The following is a 22,096-nucleotide window of genomic DNA, read 5'->3' as shown; positions in this document are numbered from 1 at the left end:
GAGAGGGAAGCGGTGCAAGTGGCTCCTGTGCAGCTCTGAAACGGCTCAGATGAGTTGGGGGCGCGCACGTGTGTGTTCACGTGTGTGTTCACGTGTGTGTTCACGGCTGCCCAGAAATCCAAATACGATAATGGCACTAGCCACAAGCAACGAAATTACTCCTCCGTATATTTCAACCGACCTGAAGTTGGAGGAGGGGGGGATTTCCAGTGGTAGCCAGGACGGTGCTATTAGTCAATTCACTGCTCGCTCTTCTCCAGCCGAACACAGAATTCTGTTCTTTCCCCAAGCCTGCCCTTTGATCTCATCTTGCATCCTTCTCCCTGCTTGTCCAGGAGCCAGGGGGGCTCTCAATTCCAGGACACCCCAGTCTCAAACTAGAAGCCGAGACCTTTTCCTGTTTTCTCAGACTGCTTGCGTCCCCGTTTACTTCGGCTGTCGTCTCTGGATCCTTTGAATTGTGCGTCCTAGAGCTTCATGGGTGCGCTGGAACTTCCACAGTGTTGGATCTGTTCCTCTGTTACACTTGATTGAAACTGATAATGGATTACACACACACACACGCACACACACTTATCTAATGAAAACACTTTGTCAATGCTTGAATGTTTCAGAATAAAGAGAATATCAAACCTGGATAATCTTGTAAACCTTGATGTCTTGGATCTTCATGGAAATCAGGTATAGTGCAATTAATTAATTAAAAATATTTATTTACTGCCTCCTTCGGCTATTAACTCTTGTCTTCTCCACCCAGCGTGGCCATGACCATGCTGGGTGGGGATGATGGGGACACGTGTAGTTTGATGCATCTAGAGCAGCCTTCCTCAACCTGGGGTGCTCCAGATGTGTTGGACTGCATCTCCCAGAGTGCCCCAGCCAGCTGGCTGGGGCATTCTGGGAGTTGTAGTCCAACACATCTGGAGCGCCCCAGGTTGAGGAAGGCTGATCTAGAGGGTACCAGCTTGGTAAAGGCAAGTAGGCATGACGCATGCTCTGGCAGATAATGCACAGTCAAGTGTACCCAAACACACCATTACCTAATGTTTAAGTGATGCTTGGTTAACACTTCAACCAAGTAATTTTATAAAGCCGTATATATGTGTCTGTGACCATGTGTATTAAAAAAAGTAAACCTCTGATAGGAAGGAATAAAGGGATTACGTTAACACTGGCAGAGGAAGATTATAAATAGCATCTCTATGAATTCTTCATGAAACCCAGATTTCTGGCATTCAGATGGTTGCTGTGGCTCTTTAGAAAGCAGGTTCTGCAGAGCTCTTGGTAAGGAGCCATCTCTGGAAAGTTCCACACTTTATGTGTAGCCATCTGGGGCTCTTCTCCATCCATGCCTTTGTGATGCCCAGCTCTACAAAAGTGTTTATACCCTTGTTTGGCAAATTCCTTATTTCAGTGACTAATGAGAAGCTGCTATAGTTGTGTGGCTGCATGACACACGTACTACTTTTGTTCTTCTAGAATTAGCCTTTTCTATATGTATTTTTTTGGAAGTAAATTCCGCTGTGTTCAGTGAGGCCTCCTCCCAGGTGTGTATAGAGGGGTGCAGCTGGGAGCTTCTAGCGTCTTCACTTCTCTAACATCTACATGTACAATTGAATCTTGGAAGATATGCTGCCGGCTTCTCAGTATTATTCTTTGGGGGGGGAGAGAGGGGGGCTCTTAATTGCTCAAAAATGTCATTCATATTTGCAGATTGCTATCATAGAAAATCTAAATCATTTAAGTGACCTGAGAGTGCTGAATCTTGCTCGAAATTGCTTAACGTACATCGAAAACCTCAATGGATTGGATTCATTGACGGAACTTAATCTCCGATATAATCAGATCAGATTTGTGGTAAGTGACTCAATTGAATCCATTTGCTCTTAAAACGAAACGAAACACATGCTGTGCTTTGAGTGAGCTATATTGTCACTAGAGGTTCAAAAAGAATCTTTCTGCTTCTGGTGTGGCCTTGCTGTGGTATTGCAACATTTATTATTATTATTATTATTATTATTATTATTATTATTATTATTATTATTTATTTGTATCCCGCCTTTTGCCCAATGCTGGGCCTCAAGGCGGCCTTACAAAGTTTAAAACATACATTTGGTAAGGGACGACGACATAAATGTTTAAAATACAAAACAAAATTATAACATAGATGGAGGGCCAGATTACTTTCCAAAGGCCTGCTGAAACAAACAAGTTTTAGCCTGCTTCTGAAAGCCCATCAAGGAGGGAGCCAGCCTAGCTTCCCCGGGAAGAGAGTTCCAGAGTACTGGAGCAGCCACCGAGAAGGCCCTCTCCCATGTTCCCACCAAACGCGCCTGTGAAGATGGCGGGACTGAAAGAAGGGCTTCTCCAGAAGATCTCAAAGCACGGGCAGGCTCATAAGGGAGAATATTTGTGGAGGCTCACCCATTCATGTGAGAAACTTATCAGCTATTTTATTTGAATACTTTGGCTGTTTGAATTGGCTTGGAAGACAGATCTGTGTTGACCATCACAGAGGAAAATGTCTCGTTATTTTTACATGCCCCTCCCCGCATGTTCCTTTCTACCCTTTGAGTATTCTCTACCTGGAGGCAAAAACTGCAGCCTCTTAGTCACCCAGCAGTATCCGAAGTCAGGTCTCTCTGGAATTAAATGGATGAGGCAGGAAATGACAACATTGAGAAGGAAGGCAGGTGACCCAGAAAGAACTTTGCCTGGTATAATGTATGCAAGACGTATTCTGTGTGAATCAATCCAGAAAATGTACTCCTCTCTGCTCCCATACTGAGAGCCACTAGGATTATTGTTTTAAAAAATACCCACTTCACCCACAAATCTCCACTGAAAAGATAGAAACTACCCATGGCTATCTTGATTGTGAGCAAAGGATGATAGTTAAAACATGTTAAAGATGTACCTAATCCAAGTTACCTTAGATTAGGTGGTGGTCAGTGGTGCAGTGTTTCTGTCACGTGGGCAGAAGTTTTAGGGAAGGTCTGAATCTCCGAGGTCTCATCAGACGAAATCCAAGAATAAGTCCAAAGTCTACTTGGCAGAGTAAGTCTATATGGCTTGGGTCCAGGTTATCTGAAAGACTGTCTTCTCCCTTATGAGCCTGCCCGTGCTTTGAGATCTTCTGGGGAAGCCCTTCTTTCAGTCCCACCTTCTTCAAAGGCGTGCTTGGTGGGAACACGGGAGAGGGCCTTCTCGGTGGCTGCTCCAGTGCTTTGGAACTCTCTTCCCGGGGAAGCTAGGCTGGCTTCCTCCTTGATGTACTTTCGGAAGCAGGCTAAAACTTGTTTGTTCCGTCAGGCCTTTGGAGAATAATCTGGTCCTCCATTTATGTTAAGGTCTTGTAAAATTCTTGTGTGTTTTAAACATTTAATGTTTTAATATTGTATTTTTTATTTTAATTTTTAATTTTTGTACATTTCTTTTCCTAGGTTTACAATGTATAGGATTTAAATTTTGTAAGGCCCCTTGAGGCCCAGTATTGGGCAAAAGGCAGGATACAAATATAATAATAATAATAATAATAATAATAATAATAATAATAATAATAAGTTTGTCTTTCAGAGTGGGCAGGAAAGACTTCTTCTCATATTGTAAAAAAAAATAGACAAGTAAGCCTCTGACTGTACAGGTGAGAAATACCGTTGGTTGGCCTGTACCACCTGGCGCTGAGGCTGTGCACCTTGGTGCATCCATATCCACTCATTGCGAATTGCAGAGTTTTCACAGGAAGGCTGTGGCACTCACTGACTATCAAGCACGGGCAATGGCGAACTCCCCCCCTCATCTCTGTCACTCATGAAAGACTTGACCTGCATTGTGTTGAATTAGACACATTCTCTGTGTTCCCCAAAAGGTTATCAAAGCTTGTAACTGTGTGCTTCACACTGAGAGTCATTTTTCGAGATTGGGAGTGCATCTCAGTGTCGTCCCTGCGATGGGGCTCCAGATCCTTAATCTATTTGGGGAAACCAGGGAGAAGGTCTGAAGAGTGCAGAACCGCTACTCGCAACCTGTCTCTTGCAGTGCCGCCGCTACTGCCGGTTGGATGATTACGTGCATGAGTTAGCACTTTGACGCTTTAGAGAGCAGCGTGGCTACGGAACGAGATTTTATTTTGCCTGCCGTGCGATTGCAGCACACTTCTCCCTGGAGCTGAAACGCTGAGGCAGCACCTTGGCTTCTTTCCGGCAAGCCTGCTGAAAAAGAGGCCAGCGTCTGCTGCTGCTGCCGCCTCCTCCTCCTTTCTCCCTCTTCTAACATTTTTTCTGTCTGCAAACGGTACAGCCTATTTTGCAAGGAGATCTGTGTGGCTTATAACCTGTACCCCAGAAGGATGGGGCGGCGTGTTTCACAGCCATCAGTGCTGCAGCAAGGTTACAGTAAACAGCAGTAGGCATGTTCCGTCCTCCAGAGAAGTAGAGCGTCCAAAGCAAGCTCTCCTCCAGATGCTGAATTGGTATTTTCTCTCTCATTCTAGAAAGATGTGGACACTTTGCCCTGCCTCCAACGTCTATTCCTCAGCTCTAACAATATTTCTCGGTAAGCAGGAACTGGGGAGTGGGTGGGGAGAGAATTTCTGCTTGCTCTCTCTCTCAGTACCTCAGCTATTATTTTTCCTTCAGGGTTCTGTTCTAAATATTTGCAGATAGGTATTTTTGCCTGACTGATAAAGAAATACTCTGTATATGGACCAGGAGAATTACACAGGCCTTTATGTATTTAAAAGCACAGAGAAGAAATGTTCCTTCTCAGTCTTAAAATATGACCTTACAGTATATCTCAAAGTAGAAACCCCAGTCATTCATAACTGCAGATTCTGAGTCAGTTAATTGTTTTAATATCGTGTTTTTAAAATGTCATAATAGGACTTAGATTACACAGCCCATTATATTTGCTAGAGTCTGTAATATTTAACTGAAGTTAATGGGTTCCATTTGAACAGGCTTTTGAACATCTTTAGTTACCTAAGATGCAGTTCTGCAGTGCTTCTTTTGAACAAGGCCATAAAAGCAGGCCATGAAATCCGTAACTTGCCTTTTTTTCTCTGCACAGAGTTGTTAGCATTTGAAAAGAAAATATTTTTCTTTATTTCTTATTTATGTTAACTGTAACATTAAATTATGGCTGCTTTCAAAAGTGCTGCACATACCTTTTTCCTCCTAGAGTATACTTAATGCCCTTGATTGTCATCAAATGTTGCCTTAGTTCTGTTTGTTTCACATGCTCACTCAGAGGCAATTAAGTGTTGCAGCAATGCCTCATTGCAGGATAACCAGCCAGGGTCTGCAGCAATCAGCCATGTGTGTGGCAGGCCAGGGAGGGGTCTAGCTGATCTCCGTGGAATTCAACCATGTCAAACGACTTCTGTTCGTGTTCTGTTGTACGAGTAGAAGTGGAACGGAAAAGTGATTTTAATTGTAATCAACGGAAGATGGCAATGCTTACAGTATCTGAAATGTTGCCTGCAGGCTACAGTTTAAACTATGGAAGGATCTGTATCGCTTGCTGAATATGAGGTTTGTATTTGTTAGAGCGAAATGTTTTGCAACAGCATTGAAAGCACAAGCTTCAAATTCAGCACACACACCCCTCCATGGTTTCAACTTGGAAGTATTACTTAACACACGGGCGCAAGCTGCTTACAATGTTAAACCAAAACACTCCAGCTTAATCTGCCCTACCCTTCTCGTATGGCTTAGACTGTTTCAGTTTTGACAATGCTTTCCTTGTTACGTTGCTTGGGATGGGCACAGCAGTTGAAAGACTGCAGTGGTTTGTTGCTCTGGCTTTAAGATGCAAACCCTGCAGTCAGTTGAGAATTACTTTCTGCTTCAGTGTAAGTGACATCATTCGTTGTGTGTCCCACTTTCTCACAGAGTCCAAACGGGTGATGAGGATGGTGGGTTTACACTTAGAGGAGAGAAGGCCAATACTTAAAAAAAAGAAAATAATTGTGTATAGATATGGGTTGAGCTGAGATGCCCCCTCACAACCTGTTCTCTGACCTCGAAGTTGTGTGTGTGGGACCATTCTGATTCTTGGGGGGGCGGGGGGCGCTGGAGTGTTCGCCCCATTTACTAGTGGCATTGATTGCACTTCCTATTGTCCCTAAGTGCCGTTTTAGATTTTTAATTTTTTTTACCCACCAGACGTCAGAGTGGGAGCAGTGCTTCCTGCCTTTCTCGCAATTTATTTTCCTGACTTTACCTAGCTGATGTGATTTGGGTTGAGATGTTATCACATAGGCAAGTTGGAGTGAGGCTGGGAAGCGTTGCCTTTACTCTGCTGTCTCATGGGTGAAGGGGGAAAATTTCACCCAGAAGCAGTTCTGCTGTTTTGTTTTGTTTTTCATTTAGAATCATAGAATAGCAGAGTTGGAAGGGGCCTACAAGGCCATCGAGTCCAACCCCCTGCTCAATGCAGGAATCCACCCTAAAGCATCCCTGACAGATGGTTGTCCAGCTGCCTCTTGAATGCCTCTAGTCTGGGAGAGCCCACAACCTCCCTAGGTCATTGGTTCCATTGTCGTACTGCTCTAACCGTCAGGAAGTTTTTCCTGATGTCCAGCCGGAATCTGGCTTCCTGTCACTTGAGCCCGTTATTCCGTGTCCTGCACTCTGGGAGGATTGAGAAGAGATCCTGGCCCTCCTCTGTGTGACCACCTTTCAAGTATTTGAGGAGTGCTATCATGTCTCCCCTCCATCTTCTCTTCTCCAGGCTAAACATACCCAGTTCTTTCAGTCTCTCTTCATAGGGTTTTGTTTCCAGACCCCTGATCATCCTCGTTGCCCTCCTCTGAACACGAACATGGACTTGATTCTGAGCAACAGCCAAAACTCTGATATAGAGGGGAAAGAACCTGCTAGACCATAAGCACAACATTAAGTAGATTTTCAGCACAGATTGTGAAATGGTTCTGCGTCACCTCTCATTTCCAGGGGGCCAGGATAGTCTCCCTCGCACCCTCTTCTCCACCAGGCAGTTGATGTCAGTTTGCTGTTTTGGGGTGGGCGGGGGAGTCCAAATAGAGCAAGGTCCTGTTCCTGTCCCCCTCACTCCTTCAACCCTATATTTGAAGGTCGGAAATAATAATTTATTCCTGATTAATATTTTATCTCTCACCAAAATTTAATCTACCATGATGACGGGTAAAAAAAAAAAAGCATCCCTATTTTATGGAGCTGGAAAAGTTCCAGCATGCAGTCTTTTGAAGAGTTAAACTTGGGAGTGCCCACCTGTTTCTATATTTGAGAATTATAATCAGAACCCCGGGAGAACGTCCCTTCTGTGGTGCAGTGCATGGGTAGCTCTTACTTGTAGTTCCTAACTAAATGCCTTGCTTTCCTTCCCCCAGCTAAGCCCCCGCTGTTTTGGGAAAGCAGACTTGGCATTTGCACTTGTTATATGCCAGTTACGTTACTGTATGGCTTATGGACAGCAGCATAAGCGTGTTCAGAGGAGGGCAACCAGGATGATCAGGGGTCTAGAAACAAAGCCTATGAAGAGAGACTGAAAGAACTGGGCATGTTTAGCCTGGAGAAGATGGAGGGGAGACATGATAGCAGTCTTCAAATACTTAAAAGGTTGTCACACAGAGGAGGGCCAGGATCTCTTCTCCATCCTCCCAGAGTGCAGGACACGGAATAACGGGCTCAAGTTAAAGGAAGTCAGATTCCGGCTGGACATCAGGAAAAACTTCCTGACTGTTAGAGCGGTGCGACGGTGGAATCAGTTACCTAGGGAGGTTGTGGGCTCTCCCACACCAGAGGCCTCCAAGAGGCAGCTGGACAACCATCTGTCAGGGATGCTTTAGGATGGATTCCTGCACTGAGCAGGGGGTTGGACTCGATGGCCTTGTAGGCCCCTTCCAACTCTGCTATTCTATGATTCTATGAAGTTGGCATCACCACTGGCATTTTGGACCTGCCTCGTGTGGCGCAGAGCGGTAAAGCAGCAGTTTCTGCAGCTGAAACTCTCCCCACGGCCTGAGTTTGATCCCAGCGGAAGCTGGTTCTCAGGCAGCCGGCTCGGGTCGACTCAGACTTCCATCCTCCCGAGGTCGGTAAAATGAGTACCCAGTTAGCTGGGGGAAAGGCAATCATGGGCGGGGAAGGCAACGGCAAACCACCCCGCTATAAGGCCTGCCAAGAAAACGTCAGCGAAAGCTGGCGTCCCTCCAAGAGTCAGTAATGACTCAGTGCTTGCACGAGAGGTTCCTTTCCTTTCCTACACATGAGCCTCCCTATGGCCTCTGGCTCTGCCACCGTGAGACATTATTTTGCCCCTGACTCCAGTCGGTAGACCTGGAGCCTGCCTGAATATGAGCCAAGTTGAATATGAGCCAACAGTGCGATATGGCTGCAAGAAAGGCAAATGCTATTTTGGGCTGCATTCATAGAAGTATAGCTTCCAAATCCCGTGAGGTGCTGGTTCCTCTCTATTCGGCCCTGGTTAGGCCTCATCTAGAGTATTGCGTCCAGTTCTGGGCTCCACAATTCAAGAAGGGCACAGATAAGCTGGAGCGTGTTCAGAGGAGGGCAACCAGGATGATCAGGGGTCTGGAAACAAAGCCCTATGAAGAGAGACTGAAAGAACTGGGCATGTTTAGCCTGGAGAAGAGAAGATTGAGGGGAGACATGATAGCACTCCTCAAATACTTGAAAGACTGTCACACAGAGGAGGGCCAGGATCTCTTCTCGATCCTCCCAGAGTGCAGGACACGGAATAATGGGCTCAAGTTAAAGGAAACCAGATTCCAGCTGGACATCAGGAAAAACTTCCTGACTGTTAGAGCAGTACGACAATGGAATCAATTACCTAGGGAGGTTGTGGGCTCTCCCACACTAGAGGCCTTCAAGAGGCAGCTGGACAACCATCTGTCAGGGATGTTTTGAGGTGGATTCCTGCATTGAGTAGGAGGTTGGACTCGATGGCCTTGTAGGCCCCTTCCAACTCTGCTATTCTATGGTTCTATGATTCTATGACTAGCATGCAAGCCAGAAGGCGCTTGGTTGAAGTCTTGACTGATCCAGAAGTTTCACATCAGTTTCTCTTCCTGGCCACGGATCCCCTCCTTCCATTAACTGAGTCGCTCACTGGCTTTACTTATTGAGACATGGTGCCAGTCTTCACTGAGCGTTTATTTTTTGCAGCAGGATTTAAATTTGTCCACTTCATGATCCCATCTTGGTTCTATCCCCCGCTCTTTTTCCAACCATGTATCAAATATTGGATTGTATATGGGTGTAACTGGGTGAATTTAACATTTCTTGGTTGCGGACAAGGAAGTACAGGTGTAGAGGAAGTGCACAAAGTTCACATCCCATTATGTTTGAAAGGAACATGCAAATATGTGAAACTTTGTTGTCCGCCTGTTTCCAAAATTCAGCTTTAGCTGACATGGAGAATAATATTACTGTTTATCTTTATTACAGAATTTTGTTATTAGTGGTTATTTTAAGGTAAGTAGGTAAAGGCGTCCATATAAATTGGTGCTTATATGTTTGAGATTGATGACTGTTTCTTTCCTTTTGCTTTTCATTCAGTTTCGATGACATTCTGTGCCTTGCCGATTCTGCGTCCATTTCAGACATCACCCTAGATGGCAACCCCATAGCGCAGGAGACATGGTACAAGCATACGGTTCTCCACCATATGATGCAGCTCCGACAGCTAGATATGAAGAAAATCACAGTAAGAAAAACCCACTTGGGAATAACTTGCAATGGATTAAAATAAGCAAGGAGTTTTATCTAACCAAGTCTGTCACTGGGTCATCAGGTTTTGTATTACGACTACTAAGAACACCGGGAGCGTTTTTCCCGTACACAGTATTTATCTGCTGATCTTAGCGTTTATTGTCATGGTGTCCAAATGGTCAATGAGTTCTTTTTGACCAAGGAGGCTTTGAACATAACATTAGAAGAGCCCTGAGGTTGGATCAGACCGAAGGTCCATCTAGTCCAGCACTCTGCTCACACGCAGCCAACCAGCTGTCGACCAGGGACCAACACAACAGGACATGGTGCAACAGCACCCTCCCACCCAGGCTCCCCAGCAACTGGTGCATACAGGCTTAACTGCCTCGGATACTGGAGGAGGCACATAACCATCAGGGCTAGTAGCCATCGATAGCCTTCTCCTCCTGGAGAATTGTGCTTGGACTGCCTGCTCCTTAAGACCGTTCCGTGAGGCCTTCTTGGGGTACCCCCTCCTTTAGAGGTTAGTAGAAAGGGGGTCTTCTCTGAGGTGCCCCCATATTACATAATTCCCTCCCCAGACATATCTTCTGCCTGCGGGTTTGTTAACCTTTAGATACCAAGTTAAAACGGTTTTGTAGTCCTAGACTTTTAATTCTTTATATTTTTTTTGCTTTGTCATCCCTCTCTCTTCCCTGCTGCCCAGCAAGTGCCGTGTCACAGTGACTCAGGGGGCACCTGGTAGTGTTTTGCTGCGTGTTCTTGTTGTGTTGATGGATGTCTGTATGCCTTCCACCCCCAGCAGTTTTTGGCCCTTGGATCGGTGACCACGCCCAGCCTGCCCTTCCCTTCGCTTGAGTAGCCACATGGCAACTGACAGCAGGGTGCAGAGCCGTTTGAGAAGGGAAGAGGAGCAAGTTCCCAGCAGCTCTTGGTCTGCTGGCATCCGGCTGGTGTCATTTGCTAACGCAGATCTTGCTGGCGGAGCGCGGGTGGGGATGGCGCTTGCCAGCAGCCTCCTCAGACCAGTGTCTGGAGCCAGGCTGCCTTTCCCTCTTAGTAGTACCTCCGTATCTAAATCCGTTCCACTCTCCCCCTCCCCTGCCATTGACCCACAAACACACACATTAGGAGCCACGATAGCGCTGCCTGTCGCTCCTTTCCTGTCGCCTGTCGCTCTCTGGTTGTGCATCTGAAGTTGGCAGCAGCACCGATACGCGTCAGTCCACATTGTCCACCAGGAGGAGCCGCTAGCATGGCAGAACAGCTGGTGGCTGGGCTCTTTTTACACCCGTTTCATACAGATTGCATTCAAATCAGAGGGTTAAAGGAGAGGCAGCCAGACACCCAAGGCCCTTCAGCGAGTGAAGAGAGGAGAGAGAGGCATCCGCATTTGCTTGTAATGCTCACAGTCGTGGCCTCTCATGGCTCCCATTAAATAAACAAATCATTAGGATTGTTGCTATTATTCCCAGTGCCATCAGTGCTTCGTGGCGCTTTGCAGAGAGTCAGCAAAGCAGGCAGGTTCTTGCCTATGCCCCAAGGAGCTTACCTTCTCAAGCTAGATCTAGGTGAAGAGAGGACGAGGGAGGCAAGGCGAGCAACGTGTGTTCAGTTCAGCTGCAATACTTAGGTTTAGTTTGCGTTGGGGAAGACGCAACCGTTAAGCCCACGGTTTTCTGGAAAGGGTCTGAAGGGAGACAAGAGAGGTGGACTCCTGTGTTTGGGGAAGGCAGTTGCAGAATGCATGGTTTAAAAAATATATCTTGCATATTCAACAGCAGTAATAGAAACAACTGTGTTTGGCAGAACTCTAAAGCAGAGTAATTCAGAAGGCAGATCTCCAGTTCTCTGGGACGTCAAGTTCTAGAAGCCCCTGACAGTGTGGCCGAGAAATGGGGAGTTGAAGTCCGAAACTTTCTGCCCACCCCTGCTCTGAATGACCTGTGATTGTAATAGCTTAGTGCCTAAGTAAAGGGTCAAATCTAAAGAAAAGTCTGTTTTGAAGTAGTTTCTTAATTTTCTTTTCATCAATATCTACTTAAAATCTTACAAGCTTAATGTTATTGATATTAAACAGGTTACCTTGAAGGCTTCACTGTATCAAACTAAGGGCTCTTCCAACTCGTGTGAAGCTGCACACATCTGCTAGTTTTTAATAAACGGATGGCACTGCTGTTACTTTGGGATTTATTTTTCTCTCTCTGATGGACTGACGTGGCTCCCCGCAAGTTTGTGAGTCTCACTGTAAAGTTGTTTTGTTGACCTAGGAAGAAGAAAGGCGCTTGGCATCAGTGGCGCTAAGAAAAGAGGAAGAGAAGAGGCGTGAGAGCCATAAGCAGACCTTACTGAAGGTACCAGGCTGTGTTAAGGGTGAAAACTAAGCAGAACTGGGCATTGCTTTCCTTCCCATCTACAGCTTCTTGCCCTGTCACCATGCTGGCTGGGAATCAGCTGGGAAAGCTGACCTTGGGGTTCCTGGAAGCCTGTTGTCTCCCCATCCCTGATGTCTGGCATTTCATTTCAGGAGAAGAAACGCTTGACAATTAGCAATATTGCCCGTCAGTGGGAGAACCAACAGAATCGTTTCGCCCTGCTGTCTTCCAGTCAAGAGAACAACAAAGAGAACGAATCCTGCCAGAACAACAGAAGTGCTGCGTACGTCTTTCCTGAGGAAGCCAGGTATGGAGGCATTGTCCTTGCTGTAGCATGAGCCCAGAAGGCCTCCCAGCCGGCCATCCACCTAGCCCAAATAGATGCCCCAGGGTAGATCTCAAGCACAACAAGATACAACTAGCTCTCTCGCGTTGTGTCAGGGCCCAGCGGGCTCTCTCTGCCTCGCAGGCTGGGGGTCAGGGACTGGGACATAGGAAGGCTGCCTTAGGCCAAGTCAGAACCTTGGTCCATCTAGCCCAGGACTGTCGACACTGACTGGCAGCAGCGGCTCTCCAGGGTTTCAGGCAGGATTCTTTCCTCACCCTACCTGGAGACGCTGCCGGGATCGAACCTGAGACCTTCAGCATGCAAAGCAGGGGCTGTATCACAACATGCAAAGCGGGGGCTCTGTCACACTGAGCTGTGGCCCTGCCCGCAGGGAAGGAGGAGTCTGTTTAGCAACGCCCCCCACAGACTGAGGAACCAAGGCTGGAGCATCAGCTGTTTAAGGCCAGGGAGGCGCTCGTTGGTTTCTCCGGTCCCCTGGTCTGGCTGGCTGGACAGTGCCATCATCATCATCATCAATTTCTTAACTGCCTCTCCATTTTGATCGAGGCGGGGAACAACAATAAGCGATAAAATACATAAAACTGAATTAAAACATAATATACATTGTTAAAAACATCCTGAAAACATTCTAAAAACATCTTAAAATTCCACTGGATCGGCCTGCCGGAAGAGATCAGTCTTTATAGCTTTCTTGAATACTAGTAGACTGTTAAGTAGACGAATCTCCTCCGGCAGGCCCTTCCACAGTCTGGGAGCAGCAGAAGAGAAGGTCCTCTGGGTAACTGTTGTCAATCTAGATTTTGCTAGCTGAAGAGGATTCTTCCCAGAGGAGCTGAGTGTCCTTTGCATCACCACATTGATCAGGGCCAAGCCTCCTTCTGCCTCAGCCCTGCTCCCAGGGTCCCCTGGTTCATTTGTCAGCACCTGATCACTCGGGGATTACGTTTCACTGTCTCATGGCAAGCAGGGCCTGTTCTCCATTGACGACCAAATAGCCTCTTGATCTGTTCCCTTCTCCCCCTCCCGCCGCTTCCCTTGTCAGGGCACCTTTGCTCAAGTTGCGTTCTGAGAGACATGCAGCTCCATGATCAAAGTAGTTCAGTCGCTAGTAGTGTTCTGTCTTCTGGGGACTGGCTCCAGGGGGGTTTGGTCCTCGTCCTCTTGCTCACTCTAACCTTTGTCATTCATCATATTAATGATGGGAATGTGGGACAAACGTGCCGCCTGAGGCGTTCTACAACTGGATGGTCAAATTCCTTTCAAAATGAATGGAAGGGATTTGCTAGTTGGGGTTGGGGGGAAGTTCTCGTCAAAGCTTTCTGTCATGCAAAGGCAGACCCTTGCCCCCGGCATTTGAGACTGGGAAACGATGAAGAAAGTTTATGTTAAGCCAGCGTACGTTCCAGAGGGGAGCTGCATGTCTGCTGTTTGTGTTCTTTCATGTGCTTGAAGCATTTTCTTTCCAAGGTTTCAGCTAAGCAAGCCTATCTGGCTGCATTGTCCTATACTGCAAAACCTGGGCAGCTTTCAGAATGTGTGTTTAGACTTTCCGTGGCTGCTTTCTAACTTCTTTTAACACCCCTGCTCCTAGAGTCATAGAATCATAGAATCATAGAATAGCAGAGTTTGAAGGGGCCTACAAGGCCATCGAGTCCAACCCCCTGCTCAGTGCAGGAATCCACCCTAAAGCATCTCTGGCAGATGGCTGTCCAGCTGCCTCTTGAATGCCCCTAGTGTGGGAGAGCCCACAACCTCCCTAGGTAACTGGTACCATTGTCGTACTGCTCTAACAGTCAGGAAGTTTTTCCTGATGTCCAGCCGGAATCTGGCTTCCTTTAACTTGAGCCCGTTATTCCGTGTCCTGCACTCTGGGAGGATCGAGAAGAGATCCTGGCCCTCCTCTGTGTGACAACCTTTCAAGTATTTGTAGACTGCTGTCCTGTCTCCCCTCAATCTTCTCTTCTCCAGGCTAAACATGCCCAGTTCTTTCAGTCTCTCTTCATAGGGCTTTGTTTCCAGACCTCTGATCATCCTGGTTGCCCTCCTCTGAACATGCTCCGGCTTGTCTTTAAAGCAGTACTTTAAATCAGAGGGCCAAATGGCCGTCCCACCCAGCCCCACAACAGTCTCCACCATACGCCTGGGTCACCCCACCCCCACCCCTGTGTTACCTCCCCCAAATCTGCCCACACAGTCCAGGACACAACCTGCTCTAAGTAAAGCATTAGATGGGCTGTCAAAAGTTGCTTGGAAAATAATGGGATCCAGGTACCTCAAGAAAGTAAACCAAGTTGCATGCAGTATAATTAGCCAGCTTGAGCTACGGAAGTGTGCTGTTTATTCAAGAAACGGTTTTAATTCATAAGCACCTCCTCCTGTGTTGGCTGACAGAAGATCTTCTTTTTTGTTCTTCAGAAAAATAATACTTGGTGTTTCCATAAACTGCACAATCCACTTCTACTTCAGGGGTGTGTGTGCACTATGGACAATCTAGCTGTCTCATACCCAAATGGCTATGGGTGGTGTGGTTATACCATACCAAAATGTGATGCTTATGGTACACAGTTGATAACGATACGTGGTAATATGCAGACTGTGCCTGAAATAGAGAACATATTTGCGCTACAAGCATGAGTTTGTTCTCTCTTTCCAGGGACCCCCGGAACTGTAGTTTGGGTGGGTGAATTCTTAGCACCCTCACCAGTCTCTTTGTAGGCCAATGGGTTTTCAACTGGAAGGTCATGACACGTGCTCATAGTTGGAAACCCTGACCGTGGGTTGGTTCCACTAGTCACACCGCCAACTTTTTCATTTCTGCCATTCAACTTTTCTGAAGGAGAAAGACAGACCAAGGGAGAGATGGTGAGGAGAGAATGAAATTTAATAGAGATAAATGTCAACATCTACACCTAGGAAATAGAAACCAAATGCACAGTTACAAGATGAGGGATACTTGGCTCAGCAATACTACAAACGAGAAGGATCTTGGAATTGTTGTAGATCACAAGCTGAATATGAGCTTACAGTGCGATAGGGCTGCAAAAAAGGCAAATGCTATTTTGGGCTGCATTAATAGAAGTATAGCTTCCAAATCGCGTGAGATACTGGTTCCTCTCTATTCAGGTCCTCTGGGGTGAACTTACTTCAGTCAGCTAAAACTAGGCTGACATCAGTTTCCCAGAGGACCTTTTCTTCTGTCGCCCCCAGATTGTGGAATGGCCTGCCGGAGGAGATTTGTAAAATTAACTCTCTGTGTGATTTTAAGGCAGCTTTAAAGACTAGTCTTTTCTGGCAGGCCTATTTAGATCAATGTTAAACCATGAATTTTAAAGATGCATTGATTCCTGTTCTAATGTTGTTCCCCGCCTCGATCCAAAGGGAGAGGCGGGTAAGAAATAAATAAATATTATTATTATTATTATTATTATTATTATTATTATTATTATTATTATTATTATTCGGCCCTGGTTAGGCCTCATCTAGAGTATTGCGTCCAGTTCTGGGCTCCACACTTCAAGAAGGTCACAGACAAGCTGGAGTTTGTTCGGAGGAGGGCAACCGGGATGATCAGGGGTCTGGAAACAAAACCCTATGAAGAGAGACTGAAAGAACTGGGCATGTTTAGCCTGGAGAAGAGAAGATTGAGGGGAGACATGATAGCACTCTTCAAATACTTAAAAGGTTGTCACACAGAGGAGGGCCAGGATCTCTTCTTGATCATCCCAGAATGCGGGACACGGAATAATGGGCTCAAGTTAAAGGAAGCCAGTTTCCAGCTGAACATCAGGAAAAACTTCCTGTTAGAGCAGTACAACAATAGAACCAGTTACCTAGGGAGGTTGTGGGCTCTCCCACACTAGAGGCATTCAAGAGACAGCCGGATAGCCATCTGTCAGGGATGCTTTAAGGTGGATTCCTGCACTGAGCAGGGGGTTGGATTTGATGGCCTTATAGGCCACTTCCAACTCTACTATTTTATGATTCTAGGAGATATGAGCATAGACGATCAAAAATTAACAGTGGGTCTCACGTTCCACTGCAGGTTGGGGTGGAAGTGAGTCTTAGGTTTGACAATCTCGAGGGCTTACAGTTGTAGACTGTAGGAATCAATCCCAGGTCAAGCCCAATTCAACGGAGCGTGCTCCCTGGATCATCAGCATCATAATACAGCATAAACGTATTACGTTTTTAAAATGTTCCTTTTTGACTTACTTTGCTTTTTAAAATACTTGCTAATGGTTTAAATAGTTGGTAAAAATGAGATTTTATTAATAGTTAAATGAATATATGATCCCCATAGATTCAGCAATCTTCCCAAATACTACTTTGTCAGTGGTATTTAAACCCTGTGTGGAGTCAGGGGGCCCTAGGAGCATTACTCAAAATATACAGCCAGGTTAATAAGATCAAACAAACAAGCAGATAATGCAAAATCAGCTGAATGAAGTTTTTCATTCTTTGTGCATGAATAGATCTCGTTAACATAGGCTCCTCTGAACAGCTCCTCACAAGTTGAACTGTCTGCCTCCCTGGTTGACGCCTGCACCTGTGTTATTTTAACAGAAACTGTTCTTTAACTGTTACTCTGTTGATGATTCATAAGATAATTTCTGGGATTATTTTGGTCTTTTTCTCATAGCTTTGAGTTTGCCTGCCAAAGCCAATGGTTGCAATTTATTTAAGTTTCTTTCTTTTCTTTTTTTAACACGAGACGAAAAAAGGGATCTTTGAAATAATGGCATCAATGCTTCTTTCAGGATTTTAAAATAGAAACTTAGGGAAGCTGGAATTTTTGTCGACATCAAGAGGAACCCGATCAATCTTGACATCCTTTCTGTATACAGGTCTTTTTTTCTTTTTTCTTAAAGCTCTACATTCAGATCTTGGAGTGGTGATTTCCTCACTCTGGTACAGACGCAGTCCTGGGCTCCTTCTTAGTCCTGGTTAAGAAACTGAGAGCCAGACTCACTGGAGCCTCTTAGCAGGGGCCTGCCCTAGGTGCCGGCCCTGCATAACGTGGTTATGTTTTGTGTGGAAATGGACTTTGTTTTGTCCGTCTTGAATCTGCTACTGTTTTTCTTGGATGATCCTGAGCTCTAAGACTGTGAGAAGAGGAGAAAAAAAAGCTACCTCTGCCACTCCTTTCACACTGTAACCACTTGCACCCTTAGTGGTCTTAGTGCCCCTCAATCCACTTTGCCTCCACCTCCACGAACACCTTGATTCTCCATCAGGAGGGCTCCCTTGCTATTTTCCAGTCCTCAAATTGCTCTCCTTGGGTAGTGTTTGGGCTCCCAGAGAAGCCCTGCATTGGTTTCTGCTGCTGTGGGTTATCATAGAATCATAGAATAGTAGAGTTGGAAGGGGCCTCTAAGGCCATTGAGTCCAACCCCCTGCTCAATGCAGAAATCCACCTTAAAGCACCCCTGACAGATGGTTGTTCAGCTGCCTCTTGAAGGCCTCTAGTTATCATGACTATTTATTTTGACCACCCGTAGGACACCGTAATAGTTGAGGGTGGTCCAAAGTAGGGGTGGTGGTGGGGAGGTCACCAGGCTGTGTGTGTCTCAAATACCAGGCAGGTTCATGCCGGAGGAAGCGATCCTTCAGGGTGTCCAGTTCCAAGCTGCTCAGGGCTTTAATGGTTAAAAGCTCTTTGAATCAAGTGACAGGAAGCCAGATTCCGGCTGGACATCAGGAAAAACTTCCTGACTGTTAGAGCAGTACGACAATGGAATCAGTTGCCTGGTGAGGTTGTGGTCTCTCCCACCCTAGAGGGATTCAAGAGGCAGCTGGACAACCATCTGTCAGGTGTTCTTTAAGGTGGATTCCTGCATTGAGCAGGGGCTGGACTTGATGGCCTTATAGGCCCCTTCCAACACTACTATTCTATGATTCCCCTCACCTGTTCATTCCTTTTCAGGTAGGAAATAGACCTCACTTCTTTACTAGTACAGGGCAGATATGCAAGGACAAGGGATGGAAGCAAGCAATTTAATTCCATTTGTTCAGACCCCTCAACAGAAAGTGAACAAAGTCTCCACAGAGTCTAATAAGGACAGAGAGCATTTAAAAAGAAAGGTGTAAGTCACGTTCACATCATTTATATTTTGATCACAGTGTGGAATACGTTGTATCCTACAGTAGCATCTATTAATGTTAATAGCTTCGCCCCTTTCCTTGCCCTGAGAACGCTGCATTAGAATAATATTAAGCTATTTCCCCCTCCATCCAGTTAAATCAAAGTTCTTTGTGCAATGTTTTCTTTACTTACTTTGGGACGGGCTGTGAAGCTAGTTTATTCTTAGTAATTTCCTGATCATGAACGCCATGGTTCTTTAGCCAAGCCCTCTGTAATAAAATGTAATGTGTAAAATAACTCTCCACGTTCTTTTTGGAAGCTGTAATTTACTTTTATAGAATAAGATGTTGGAAGAATCACTTTGCCTTTTCTCCTCTAAAAATGAAACGGCAAAATACGAGTTTTAAAATCAAAATAACCCAAACAACTTTACCGTGTTATAGGTTTGCAAAGTTTATAACGGCCCTGGGTATTTTCCAGACAGTGAACTTTTTCAGTTTTTCCTCCTTTCTGGTAAACGGGTCTGTAGTTCACAGCACCGTTTACTCTAGAGCAGTCCTATTAAACGAAGCCTGTGTTGGAGTAAGTAGATGTTGGATTGCAGTTGGAACTTCCTTTCCCTTCCCAACTCAAGAGGCTTTTGTCAGGTCATTGTCAGCGGCTTCTTTAGTCTTTGCCTTTCTGAGCTTCTGTTACATTTCCATAAATCACAATTATGGAGCTAATAAAACAAACAGATCTTTGCGTTTATGTTAAAACTGTGGAGCACGTGCAGATGGAAACTGTGCTGCTGTCAGTGTCAGTATTTGAGCCTGGCGTGGCCCCAGCATGGGACCGGAGGTTTATCAACCGGAGAGTCTACCTGTGCACAACTGCCCAGTATAGGCTAAAGAAGGCACTACGGGGAGTCCATCCAAGCCAGTAAGGAAGGCTGTTAAATACCAGTTGTGGCCACACTGGAGTTATGCAACACTCCCTGGTCCTCTATAAAAACATTGGGGTCAAGCTCACTTACTGGATGAAGCACTGAAGGGACTGGTCCTTTCCCATTTGTGATAAAGGCTGCATTAATAGAAGTATAGCTTCCAAATCGTGTGAGGTACTGGTTCCTCTCTATTCGGCCCTGGTTAGGCCTCATCTAGAGTATTGCCTCCAGTTCTGGGCTCCACAATTCAAGAAGGGCGCAGACAAGCTGGAGCGTGTTCAGAGGAGGGCAACCAGGATGATCAGGGGTCTGGAAACAAAGCCCTGTGAAGAGAGACTGAAAGAACTGGGCATGTTTAGCCTGGAGAAGAGAAGATTGAGGGGAGACATGATAGCACTCTTGAAATACTTAAAAGGTTGTCACACAGAGGAGGGCCAAGATCTCTTCTCGATCCTCCCAGAGTGCAGGACACAGAATAACGGGCTCAAGTTACAGGAATCCAGATTCCAGCTGGACATCAGGAAAAACTTCCTGACTGTTAGAGCAGTACAACAATGGAACCAGTGACCTAGGGAGGTTGTGGGCTCTCCCACACTAGAGGCCTTCAAGAGGCAGCTGGACAACCATCTGTCAGGGATGCTTTAGGGTGAATTCCTGCATTGAGCAGAGGGTGGGAGTCGATGGCCTTATAGGTCCCTTCCAACTCTACTATTCTATGATTCTATGAGTCAAGTTCGGCATTTTAAGTTATCGTAGTTTCAAATGGGGAGAATGAGATACATTTCTCCTTCTCAGGGGTGGCGTCTCTGTCATCTACCACACCCTTGGAGAGTGTTTGAGCTTCTCTATTCCTTCCTGAGGAACGAAAAGGGATTGCCCTGAGATTTGGTGAGGGGGCGGCGGAGAGTGCTTAGAACCCATAATGCTCTGCGTACGCGTCTGATCCCCTCCTTCTGTAGAAATGGTCTACGATAAGTTTGGGTGACGGAGTCAAGATGAACAGGGAGTTTTCAGCTCATGGGTGAAGTGGGAGCTTTGCATGGAGAAAATCCCAGGTTGAATTCCAAGCAGTTACAAAAAAAGAAAAGAGAAAGGCAGTTGTGTAGTTGGGTTGGAAAGACTCCTCTGATATGACGCCCTAGTAGGGTGAGCAAAAAATAAAATAAAATTTGATCGCTACCTTGCTTGCCCACCCCCTTGACGTTTAGCTTCACACCACGTACCTGTTTCCCTCGAATTATCCCCTACAGCGCTAAGCTGTCGGCGTTGCTGTTGCTAAATCACACCCCGGGCGGCAGCGCTCCTAACATCCTTTGCAAAGGGTTTAAGGGGGGAAATGTAAAAAAAAAAAAAAATCATAAAAAATCAACGGATGACCCAATCCAATTCAAATTTGGTATGCTTAAAGCACTCCTTAATATCTATTACTCTGCCAATTTTGATGTCTTTATCTTTAAAGCTTACGCAAATGTAAGCATTTGTTTCTTTAAACCTATCAAATCCTGCTCCTGCACCCCCAGTGGCCGCTTGGAAAACAACAAAAGATTCGCTCCAAAAGTAGTACCAAAATAGGACAGGTCTTTTGGCTTTATAGCACAATTAAAGCAGGATGCATGGGAGTGCTTCACAGTCAAAGCAGATTATAAGCTGGAAAACTTCACAATAAAAGCAGATTATAAACTGGAAAACTTCAGAGTCCTTTGCACGCAATTCGCAGTGATTGCACACAGTATAACCCTGGTGTGATAAAGCTCGTTGTGTCTATCATAGTATAATAAGGGCTTCTTGAGAGGCACAATGTGTTTTTTTAATTAAAAAAAAGTCAAAGCAGCTATGTTCCTTTCTAATTTTATTGTTCCAGTTTTCACTGGGATTCTCTCTGCCCCCCCTCCTTATTTCTGTACGTGAGGAATCTGAAGGATTGAGTCTGTACAGCACAGTCCAGGGAAAGTAAACTTAATGCATATTGAACATTCCCTGGGTGGTCCCTAGACTCCTTTATATTTCCAGAAATATGCCCAATTGATGCTGTTGCCAATTAAAAAAAAAATTGGCAAAAAGACTGGATTCTTCCAAGTATAGGTTTGGCCAGTTAAGTGCTTAGAAGACAAATGAAATCAGGTTCTTTTTTCTTTTTTTTAAATATCCCCCTATCCCAAATATTTGATGGAGAAAATCAGATGAGAATTATTTTACGTTAAATGAGCAAAAGGGGTCCATAGTAAGGCAGTGAGCAAAGTAATTAACGTGATTAATACAGTGTTTGTAAAGCATAGTTTAAAGTAGTTCTCATACATTTATCTCAACTGCAATATCAGGTAAACGAATCCCTGCATGTGATACGCAAGGAATAAGGGACTGATTTGGCTCATTAAACAATAAAAAACAGCCTCTTCGAAGAGGTGGTGATGGGGGCAATTCACTGTTTCTTCCTCTCCTCCTCAGAGGGCGGCTGGCTGCAATTGCCTCTGAAGGGAGGAGGGCCGCAATCCCTGCTTGGCTGAGCTACAGCAGGTGGCGAAGGCCGTGATGGTAGTTCTAGGGTGACCATTTGAAAAGGAGGACAGGGCTCCTGTATCTTTAACAGTTGCATAGAAAAGGGAATTTCAGCAGGTGTCATTTGTATGCATGTCACACCTGGTGAAATTTCCT

At 45.6% G+C, this 22,096-nt stretch overlaps 2 protein-coding genes across 2 annotated transcripts in view; both read left to right on the top strand.

Annotated features, from left to right (window-relative positions):
* TARS3 (threonyl-tRNA synthetase 3) overlaps nucleotides 1-22,096 on the top strand; it is a 556,255-nt gene that overhangs the window by 79,605 nt on the left and 454,554 nt on the right. The gene's annotated exons all lie outside the window — the stretch shown is intronic.
* LRRC49 (leucine rich repeat containing 49) overlaps nucleotides 1-22,096 on the top strand; it is a 43,787-nt gene that overhangs the window by 8,472 nt on the left and 13,219 nt on the right. Inside the window, exons 7-12 of the mRNA XM_063142372.1 lie at nucleotides 615-681; nucleotides 1,714-1,857; nucleotides 4,493-4,554; nucleotides 9,561-9,708; nucleotides 11,984-12,067; nucleotides 12,241-12,395. Of these exons, the coding sequence (XP_062998442.1) occupies nucleotides 615-681; nucleotides 1,714-1,857; nucleotides 4,493-4,554; nucleotides 9,561-9,708; nucleotides 11,984-12,067; nucleotides 12,241-12,395 (660 nt within the window). The remainder of the gene's footprint in view (nucleotides 1-614; nucleotides 682-1,713; nucleotides 1,858-4,492; nucleotides 4,555-9,560; nucleotides 9,709-11,983; nucleotides 12,068-12,240; nucleotides 12,396-22,096) is intronic.

The sequence above is a fragment of the Elgaria multicarinata genome, chromosome 16 (genome assembly GCF_023053635.1).
Source record: "Elgaria multicarinata webbii isolate HBS135686 ecotype San Diego chromosome 16, rElgMul1.1.pri, whole genome shotgun sequence".
NCBI lineage: Eukaryota > Metazoa > Chordata > Lepidosauria > Squamata > Anguidae > Elgaria > Elgaria multicarinata.
Note: the sequence above shows the minus strand (reverse complement) of the source record. Positions and strands in the feature narration are given on the sequence as shown.